This window comes from Artibeus jamaicensis, unplaced genomic scaffold (assembly GCF_021234435.1).
Source record: "Artibeus jamaicensis isolate MK-2021 breed Jamaican fruit bat unplaced genomic scaffold, CSHL_Jam_final contig_391, whole genome shotgun sequence".
In the NCBI taxonomy this organism is placed as follows: domain Eukaryota; kingdom Metazoa; phylum Chordata; class Mammalia; order Chiroptera; family Phyllostomidae; genus Artibeus; species Artibeus jamaicensis.
The window spans coordinates 7,731,221-7,742,305 of record NW_026521814.1 but is presented as its reverse complement, the minus strand read 5'-3'; the positions used below and the strand labels follow the sequence as shown (position 1 = coordinate 7,742,305).

The 11,085-nt window shown below is 39.8% G+C and overlaps 1 protein-coding gene across 1 annotated transcript in view; it reads left to right on the top strand.

Annotated features, from left to right (window-relative positions):
* The window catches only part of LRP2 (LDL receptor related protein 2), a 191,487-nt gene that overhangs the window by 107,208 nt on the left and 73,194 nt on the right, over positions 1 to 11,085 (top strand). The window contains exons 34-38 of the mRNA XM_053665167.1: positions 2,145 to 2,254; positions 5,978 to 6,155; positions 7,501 to 7,714; positions 8,801 to 9,040; positions 10,423 to 10,611. Of these exons, the coding sequence (XP_053521142.1) occupies positions 2,145 to 2,254; positions 5,978 to 6,155; positions 7,501 to 7,714; positions 8,801 to 9,040; positions 10,423 to 10,611 (931 nt within the window). The remainder of the gene's footprint in view (positions 1 to 2,144; positions 2,255 to 5,977; positions 6,156 to 7,500; positions 7,715 to 8,800; positions 9,041 to 10,422; positions 10,612 to 11,085) is intronic.

Below are 11,085 nucleotides of genomic sequence, written 5' to 3'. Positions count from 1 at the left end.
AAATAAGACCCTTGAAGTCCTTAGAAGTTAAGAATTGGCATTAGCAGTCAGCTTCACTGCCTAATTTCTGGGCGGTGTCCTAACTTTGCCTTGTTAGAAATCACAACTCCAGGGATCCAGCTTGATTTAACCCTACTTTGTCAGTGAGAGAAGATATTTGTTCATCATGTCAGCTGAAAATATCACCCTCTCATCAAAACATGGGCAAAATTTGCAGTCTAAGATCCTTAGTGTGGAACTCACATCTCCCTAGAGTCCACTCGGTGCAAAGCTGCCTTAATTCCCAATGACAGTTAATATGCTCCTATACCATCTTGTGGTCTCTTTCTTTGCAAATGTGGGTCTTCTCTTTTTGACTGATAGCTCTCCAAAAGCAGAGAACATGTCTTCTCCATCAGTGCTAGGTAGAATGAAAAGGTACCAGTTGAAAGGTAGCTGGGTGTGTGCCTGTGCATGCGTCTGCATCAGTAAGGCTGCCTTACCCACCTGAACCTAAAGTTTGTAACTGCCCCAATGCAGCGAGGTGCTGAGGAAAGATAATTTGCTTTGGCATCCAAAAACCTGGCTTTGAGCTGGTTTGTTTGCTCATTCATTCACTCAACAAACACTAGGAAATGCTTTCTATGGATCAGTTCCGTGGTTAGTCCTGGGCATTCAAAGATAAATTAAACATTTCTCCCCCAACCGACCTTGCTTTTAAGTAGCTCACACATCTGAGAGCTAGACACATAAACAAATAACATTTGCCCTGGTGCAATAAGTACGGTCTGAGAAGTGAATATAAAATGTGGTTGGGGGCAGAGGTAAAAGTGTGGGAGAAAGAATGGCAGGCTTTTTACAAGTAGTTATTGGTGAGCTGAGCCTTGAAGGATGACCAATATTTGTTTCTGTCAAGTGAAGAAGTAGGAAAGAGGCGGACAAGTTAGAGAAAAACACTTTATTCAAGACTCTGAGATATAAAGATTCATCTTGTTACTGGGGAGAGCCTCATATTTCTTCTACTCAAAGGCTATTTGACTTTGGAAAAATTACTTAACTTCTCTGAACCTCTCTTTCCTTATCTGTAAAATGGGGTTAATGGCTCAATAAGTAAAAGTGCTTCATGATACCAAGGTGGCCAGTGAATGCAGTGCCCCGATTTCCCTCAAATCATTAATATATTTAGAATATCTATGAAGGATCTCCAAGAATAAGGATTCAAAGGTAAACTGCCCTTTTAGTGTTTTTATTGGTTTTCTCCTTTGGTGATATTAATTGTGACTTTTCCAGGAGAGTGTTAGGTTGCTTAAGAAACAAGAATAGAGTTCACTTACAGCTTACCTATACAATATCTGTTCCAGCATAAGAGTAATTCACATTTAATTCCAACTTCAGGATAAATAAAAGAGAAATGTTTAAGAGATTGTGTTCCACTAGGGGTAGCTGTGTCCCCATTCCCTGAGAGCAATTTTGTAGCTGGAAAGGGAAGCTGGCAGAATGGTTGTGTGTGAGAGAGAGCGTGATACAGTCCACGAAATGAGGAAGGAACTTTCCTTAGAACTAAAGAGATCCCGAGGTTTTGGAAAAGGACGGAAATTAGAGAAGAAAGAGGCAAATTGAAGGTTTTTGTAGTTTCTTTCTAGCAGTGATTCTGCATGTTCCCTTATTTGAATCTTTTATTCATATACATTTCTTCTCCTGAACTTTTAGGTGAAATGAAAATAGGCATTTGAGAGGTGATTTTTTTTCTTTTCTTAATCTCATTTTCTCTCTCTCTCTTTCTTTCTTAAATGATTTTATTTTATTTTTAGAGAGAGGGGAAGAGAGGGAGAAAGAGAGAAACATCACCGTGTGGCTGCCTCTGAAGTGCCCCCTACTGGGGACCTGGCCCACAACCCAGGCATGTGCCCTGACTGGGAATCGAACCAGTGACCCTTTGGTTTGTGGGCTGGCACTCAGTCCACCGAGTCACACCAGTCAGGACTCTTACTCTCATTTTCTATTGAGCTGATTTCCTTATACCCAGGAAATGCAATTAGGGATTATCTGAACCTCATGCCAAACCTCCCATTCAGCCCTAGTCATGCTTTGGAATTTGTTGTGTGTTTTGTGTTCTTCACGTCAGCCTTCTTTGTTTTCCCCTAATAAATGATTTTATGCTCTAGGTTTTGACACTCCGGGGTGAGGTCAGATACAGAAAAACACTGATTACCAATGATGGGACAGCTCTTGGAGTTGGTTTTCCAGTTGGCATAACTATTGATCCTGTTAATGGGTGAGTATTAAGCAGTGATTCCTGTCTTCCATACAGCACCATTCTTGTACATGTTATGGTCTGATGAAAACAGGAGATTTCAAACCTAGGACTTTTTCCGATTTCATATGCCAAATTTGAAAAATACAGATCTCAGTGAGGAAGAGAAATAGCTCTGCGATATGTTTAGTGTGAAGGATATGATGTGTATTTTGTTCTGTGCTCTTCAAATTAATAACATTGGGCTGAAAATTAATTCCAAACAAGCAAGAATTTTACGAATTTAAAAATAGAATTGTAAGAATGAGCAACACATTCTGACTTTGAGTGAATGTGGAAAACTTTAAGGGGGTAGATAACATTTATATAGACCCTGAAAGATGAAAAAGCTTCTGATAGGTGGAGGATGGGTTGCCACTGGGCAGTGGAATGTGAGGCCAGCCGAGCCCCGAAGGTGCAGAGAGCTGGAACCACAGGCTTGGTGTAGGGGTCAGTTGGCCAGATGGGAGATACAGCAGATAAGGAAGGTCATTTGGGAACATATCACGGGGAAGCTTTAATGTCATGCTGAAGACTTGCACGTGATTCTTTAGAGAAATACAAAGCCAGCAGGGAATTTGGAGGAAAAGAGAGTGATGGAACCAAATCTGTATTTTAGAAAAGACTGGTCAGGACTGGAGTGGAAGAGGCCAAGGGCAGGGAGAAGAGGAGAAAACGAAATTCATGACGTAGACTAGAGTCCTCTGGTCTGTTTCATTAGTTATTTTAAACTGTATTATAAACTAGAATAATGAATTATAAAGTGTGAGCATTGACTTTTTAAGAGAACAGTTATCTTGCACCAAGTCCATTTTGACTTTCTGTTTGAGGGTCAGCAGGTGCTCAGGTGTGGGAGGGAGGAAGTATCAGCTCTCTGCTGCAAGTACGGGCGATGCACAAATCAATCTCAATTCTTAAAGGGCACTAAAAGCAGAAATTTTATTCCATGATTGCTGGCTTGTCCTAATTTTCAGTTATTTTTTCTAGAAGGACTGCCTTAGATTTAAAGTTCTACTTTTGAAACTCAAGTTCATGCATTATGCATTTTCCTTTCATCAAACATTTATTTATTCTGCTATTATTGGATGGTCTATGAGAATCTGCAAACTATTAATAGAAAATCCAGAATGTATAATGGCTCAAAGAAAATAGAAGTTTATTTGTCTTTCATTTGGGCAGTGGAGTTTGGGCAGAAGGTGGGAGAAGCTTTGTTCTGCAGTCATTCAGAGGCCCAGGCTGGCGGGGTCTTCAGTAGGAGACTTTGAAAGTCATCCTGGGTATTGACACCTGTTGAACAGTAAAGGGAGGAGCATTTAGGAATGTGCTGGGTAGTTTTTACAGGCCAGGCCTGGAGGCTGTGCAAACTACTTCTGCTCACCTTCCTTAAGCTGGAATTCAGTCACATGGCTACAGCTAACTAATTACAAGGAAGCCAGGACGTGTAGACCTGTTTTTTACCAAAAAAGAAGAGGAAGACATTGATTTTGGCAAGTGAAAGCATTCTCTGCCAAGGTTAGGGGTATATGGGTTGATACAAAGATTATTAAAAGCATAATCTGTAATTTTTATAACCTCAAGAATTTATAGGTTAATATATTTGATAAGTCCCATGCGTAAATACCAATAACCCAGGTGTGTGTATGATTAAGAGCCATATAAGGAGATAGAAATTGGGATGTGAGTGCTGTAGAGAGAAATTTTCAGCTTAAGGGAGGTGATGCTGTTTGGACTGGATCTTAAAAGATACATAGAATTTCACTATGCAGACCTAGCTCTAAGGATATCATCCATTCTTTGAAGGAAGCAAAATCAAGAGCAGGGGCAAAAGAGGGAGGAAATATTCAGATAACTAAGAGCAGTCCAATTGAATTGGGAGACATTGATTTTTCGGAGGAAACAGGATAGATATAATGGATATATAATGATGTATATGGATCTATATCTATATCTATATATCATGGATATAATGTTTATCCTGGATATATATATCATGGGTATTATATATATATATATATATATATATATATATATATACACACTCATGGATATAATGTTTTGGATGCTCAGTGAAGAGAAAGTCTTGAGAAATTATGATCAGTGTTGTTGAATCAGTTGCTGCAGAAAGACATTCCTGTGGGTATCGCTAATAAAGGATTGAGTCACTGGTCACATCAGAAAGAGGATCTTCATTAAGGGCATAAAAGAGTTAAAGAGTGAAAGGAAGGTGAAGAAGTGTGACTACTCTTTTTTAAAAAGTTTGGTATTGAAAAAAATAGAAAAAGGTAGATGTGTATAGATCAAAGTATAACAGGAAAAAATTTTAGAATAGGGAAACTTGAGCATATTTTTAAGAGCAGATGATGGAATCACTGATTGAAAATTAAGGGCTAGATTAGTAGGGACCACTTTGAAAGAATTGAGAAGGGGAACTTGATATGGTCAGCTGGGGTGATTGTTCTCAGCTAAGGTTAAGTAGCTTAAATTTTTAGTCAACTCAGAGTTCACAAGAGCTCTGTGACTTTGTTCAGCAAACTTTTGGTAGCTTGGAATGGTGGAGGAGAAAACAACTAATGATACGAATACAGGGTTAGTAATTAGGGAGGTAGGCACACTGGGAGATCAAGAGAATAAATAAAGAATATTGTTAAAGTGGTTGCACATGAGGTCCAGGCATAGAAGGACTGGAGGCTTGGAAGCTCTGCAAGTTTTAAGGGCAAAGAAGCTTCAACAAGAGAAATAAAATGAGAGCAGGGATGAAATGGGAGGGTTTGTTGAGGCAGATAATTTCAGAGATTGAGAAGTTAGAAGGACTTGAAGATGAGGTTCATGGGATGGGTGTATTGGATTGGTGGCAGAAGAGGTATGCAATAAAGATAATTGGAGTCAAGGAGTTTGAAGACTTGTGAGGAGAGAGTGTAAGAGAATTGTTTGTTGTGCCTATAGCAGGAGAGGGGATAGAAAGAAATTAAAACTTGGGTTCAAGTCTGAAATTTATGTCCTCAGTGGAAAAGGAAAACAACCCTTCATATTATACTTTGATGAGAACTTTCATCTATGTATTGTGGATTTGGCAGTTCTCTGTGGTGAGTGAGTCTAGTTCATTGTGAAACAGAAAGTTTTACATCCTGATGTCAGCATGCCAATAGAATTCCATTGTCAGAAAAATGTCACTCAGTTTTTCTCCTATTTTGTTGCATTTTTCATCAAAGAAATCGGATTAAATAAGAAAGTAGCTGGTCTTGTTGGAGATGATAATTTGGATAATTAAAGGAGAGGCCTGGGAGGTCAGCAGGCAGGTACCTGACAACATTTTCATTAGCTTCGTCCTTCCCAGTATACTGGGCAGAATGAGATTTTTTTGAAAGGCATTGATTGTTGATGTAGTGGGTTCCTCCTTGGTCACAAGCTTTCCACCTGCTTGTCGGAGCTAAAGGATCACCCACCAATGGTAGATGATCCCCTGCTGGTTTAGATACCATTTAAAATGACCTCTACCCCAATAATAACTAGGAAATATATAGACATTGATACTGGTTAAATACTCAACATTGTACTTAAAAAATATTGATGAATCAGACTTTCTCCATTGAATTGTGTGTATCTTGAGGACAAGGAATACACATTATCATTTAAATATTTAAATAAGGAATGCCATTTACCCTAATCCGCCTTCAGTTTCATTGACTTAGTGTTTTTTGTTCGAAGGAAACTGTACTGGTCTGACCAGGGAACTGACAGTGGGGTTCCTGCCAAGATTGCGAGTGCTAACATGGATGGCACATCTCTGAAGACCCTCTTCACTGGAGACCTCGAACACCTGGAGTTTCTCACTCTTGATATCGAGGATCAGAAGCTCTACTGGGCGGTCACCAGCAGGGGAGTGGTATGAGCACCCTTTCAGTCTGTTGGTCTTCATTGCTGAGCCTGCGTGGCCCATCCAGATTGTTCCCAGTTGTCTGGGATGTGTGCGGTGATGAGAAAGCTCTTGTCACATGCTGTGATTTCTGCATATAACTCAGCATGACCCACTCAGTATTCACCATCTCCCTCCCTTCCTCTTTCTACTGCTTGCCCTCCTGGGTCTGTGAGTTTGTTAGAGATGTAACTTTCCATCTTTTCTCCTAGGCTAGAAGCCTCCTATTTCTTCTTGGCTCTGATAACCACCATGTCCTTACTTAATCATCACAAAATCCTTGTCCTCGTTTCTCAGGTCCAGCCCTTTTCTGCTACCTCCACCCTTCTAAACCACTTGACAGACAACCTTCTGTCTCTCTCTAGCCTTGACTAGACCATGGCCCTGATTACTAGACCTGCTTTCGTGATGGAGACATGTTGTCTTCATAAAACCCACAACCTATAGGTTTGAACACTACTTATTCTTGAACCCTGGCCTAGAGGAGTAGCTCCACACATTTCAGTCAGCTGTAATCTGCTTTAGATAACTCCCTCAGCAGCTGCCCTCCAACCTTATCTTCTGGAACTCCTGTCCGTTCCTAAGGCACAGCCTGTGCTTACAGCTGCTGGGTTCCCTGGCCCATTGAGGCAGAGGCCAGACCCCATTTGTCTCTCTCGCCAGTGCTCAGCTCAGATCCTGGCACAGAGGAGGCACTTGAGAAGAATTTATGGAATGAAACCAGACCAGCCATCTACATTCGTTTTTCTTCCAGAAGCAGGCCACTTGCCACACCCCAGTAGGAGCTTCATTCTTGTGTGCTCCTTTCAAGTTCACCAAGTCCTTTTGGCTAAGGCTTGTGGCCTGTCCTGCTCTAACAGCGCTCGCTGCCCTTTGCCCCACCAGTCTTGCTGTCTTCTGTGATTGTACGGAGAGTGTTTCCGATCCCACTGCAGAAACTATTGATGATGTTAAAGGCAGGGTCAGTCAACTGCGGTGTAAGGGTCCACAGTTGGACATATTTAAGGAGACATTAATTGTGTATCTTTGACTAGAATATCACATGCAGAAATGAAATAGGATTAGTCCCCATCTCTTCACCATGCCACCTGAGCAGGTTGATTGACTTACCTGAACTCCAGCTTCATTATCAATGAAATGGATGCTATGACATTGCCTGACCTACTGCTCAGTGTAGTTCTGATTATCCAATCAGAAAATAGATATGGAAAATCTCTGTGAAGGATGGAGGGCTGTGTAAATGTCAGGTCTATAGTTTTAAATGTTTCTCTCATTTCACTATGAACCAGCCAATAACAAAATTCTGATCTTTTAGATTGAAAGAGGAAACGTGGATGGCACAAATCGAATGGTCCTGGTAAACTATCTTTCCCACCCCTGGGGAATTGCTGTCTACGGCTCCTTCCTCTATTATACTGATGAGCATTATGAGGTCATTGAAAGAGTTGACAAGGCCACTGGGGCCAACAAAGTAGTCTTGCGAGATAATACTCCAAATCTAAGGGGACTCCGAGTTTACCATAAACACAGTAAGTATTTGTCACTGAAACATACACTATCATGGATGTACAATGTGTATTCACATCTACACACTTAGAAACACATGCTCTCACACAGACCTATGTACATACATATGCATGCAAATGGAAATGACTCAAAGTGTTTTAAAAATGATGACCATGTCTTCAGTATAGCTAAGTGTCTGAGACTGATCTGGCATCTGAAAGGCCAGATTGACTTTGGACCAAGTTTATTCCCATCTTCTCTCTTCACCTTAAATGCTTCACTTTGCTCTGCTTCACAGCACTCTCTGACATACCCAGTGGTCTGTTGCCTGGATTTTCTAATTAGCTGGAATGGAACCTCCATAAGGACACTAATTTTGTCAGTCTTGTTTCTCTCTCTCTACCCAGTAACTACAAAGGTTCTGGCACCTTGCTCCATAAATATTAACTGGATGACTGCTGGGAGAATGTATCAGGATAGAATTTTTAATCTTAAAGGGAATATTATTAGCTGCTGCCTATTTTATTTTCAGAAATAATCTTATTGTTTTGCCCCCTTTAAATTAGCATCATGATCTAGAGATTATTTTTATAGTTCTGACCTAGTTTATAGCTTTTACTCTCTAATCAAAGATTATCAAACAATTTGTTTGCTGCTCTATAACCTCAACTGTCACTGGTATTTGTTTCTATTGCATGTGAATAGAAAAGTTTTAAATACTCTTATTTAATATATTTTATAACAAATGCCTATCATATTGTTGATTATGTCTTTAAACTGATGTACTTTTAAATGCCAGTACATAGGCCAAGAGGGCAAAAAAAAAAATAGAATTTGTATACTTACTTCCCTAATTCTTACATGATTTGTGGCAGAAATACAATTGGTGCTCCATTCTCTATTATACAATAGCTGTGGTTCTGTTTTCATACCTTTAGATGTTAGTTATATAAGCTTTAGTCTTTCAAGTATTGTTTTTAGGTTGTTAACTCAGATACTGTATTTTGTTATTAATTTTATAATGATTATTTGCAGACCCAGTTTTAAAAGTTTGAGATGGGAAGGCAGGGTAGGGTCAAAAGTTACAAACTGATTTTGATTTCATTTAGCCTCTGCCGAATCTTCAAATGGCTGCAGCAACAACGTGAATGCCTGTCAGCAGATTTGCCTGCCTGTACCAGGAGGACTGTTCTCATGCGCCTGTGCCACTGGATTTAAGCTCAATCCGGATCATCAGACCTGCTCTCCATATAGCTCTTTCATTGTGGTTTCGATGCTGTCTGCAATCAGAGGCTTTAGCCTGGAATTGTCGGATCATTCAGAAGCCATGGTGCCAGTGGCAGGCCAAGGTACGCCACTCCACTCTAAGTAATATTTGACTCCATCTGGTGCCAAGTTGCAGTCCTTGGTGCTGGAAAGCATTTGAATTCAGCACATACTGAAGCTTGTCTTTCTCTTTAAATGAACTGATTCAGCCTCAAGTGGTTCTCAGACTTTAGCGTGCATCAGAATTGGAGCGCTTTTAAAACACAGATCTGGGTCCTATCTGCAGCTTTTCTGATTTAGTAGTCTGGGGTGGGGCTAGACAATTGGCATTCCTAACAAGTTCCCAGGGCATGCTGCTGTTGCTGGTCTACAGACCACAGTGAGGAGGACCGGCCTACAGCAACATCGAATGAGATCCCAAGAAATATTGAGAGTTGGTGGTCAGAAGAACTGTTCCCTATTTCTGAAATGCAAATTTTAGGGTAGAGAGTCTATTACTATTTAGGATAGTAATGAAATAGTCCCCAATCTGATTTATTAATATATACTTGATGAGTTAAAATAAATGAACTGGCATTATTAGAGTCTCCTTAATAACTATATTTTTGCAGCACTTTAGGCTTACATGTTATAAATGTATAAAATGATCACTTGCTTTCTAGAAGCACCAAGAGATGCTGTGCATCTAGATGTTGTGATCATATATATGATCACAACAGGAACTAAGTTTTTAGTAGCATCAGAAAGAGTGTGCCACAGGCTAATGATAGAGATAAAAGGCAGGAAGGGTATTAAAAAGGATGAATGGGAGGAAGGGTTGGGAGAAATGGTCAGAAAAGACAGAAAAGCGTATAGTGAGAGGTGTCAGTGTTCTGGCACCACACGTGCTCCTGCTTGATGACCATGTTCACATGTACTCATGACATAGTGTTGTTTTCTTATATCTAAAATGGTGTGCATCTAAATTACCATCATGTAAAGATATTGTAAAATTCATAATTTTTTCCACCCAACTTCAAAAAATATATATTTTATTGATTATACTATTATAGTCATCCCAATTTTTTACCCTTTGCCTCCCTCCACCCAGCACCCCTCTTCCCTCCAGCAATCACCTCCTTAGTTCGTGTCCGTGGGTCATACGTATAAGTTCTTTGACTTCTTCATTTCCAATACTACTCTTAACTTCCCCCTGTCTATTTGTAGCTACCAATTATGCTTCTTAGTCCCTGCACCATTTTCCCCATTCTCCCCCTACCCTTCCCAGCTGAGCCAGTGCTTCTTATTGTGGGAAAGGCAGGAAACCAAGATCTGGGTGGTAGGTGCACTCTCTGCAACCAGGAAACAAATACTTTTATTTTGCGACGGGGCCTAGTCAGAGCACGGGTTGAAAAGGAGGGCAGACACTTAAAAATTCTAGTTCCAGTTAGCGCCTTGTTTAACGATCTTTTCTTAAACATTCCAGGACGAAATGCACTGCATGTGGATGTCGATGTTTCTTCTGGCTTTATTTATTGGTGTGATTTTAGTATCACTGATAAATCTTATAATGCAATCCGTAGAATCAAACCAGATGGGTCTGGTTTTACAAACATCGTCACACATGGGATCGGAGAAAATGGAGTGCGGGGTATTGCAGTGGACTGGGTAGCAGGTAGGGAAGCTGCATAATGATGTCATTAGTTCTTTGGTGTGTTTGTATCGCTATCATCTTATTTTGTGCTAGAAAATTTAGTCTAGCATTGTATTTCTGATCTTAAAATATAATGTAAACCATGAAATGGCAAGTGTTTATTTTAAAGCCCCCAAATTTTAATTGCCCAACTCTTACTTGCTTCCTCTTGTTAATTTATAAAGCCCTTTTAATGAAGTACTTCCTCTATTGTAGTTCTATTAAAATGCCTGACTCAATATTACATTAACTTAGTTGTATTGGTTCATGTACTTAATTTTGAAATCCCGCTCATTTTTAATGATACACTGAGAATCAAATGCATTATAATTTTTAGAATATAATACTGTTCTATAAAATAGGTATCACTGAGTGTTATCCAGCTTGGTGAGTAGACATTACATAGAAATATTAAAATGCATTAGAAAAACCCAGGTAATATGATAAGAGTTTATT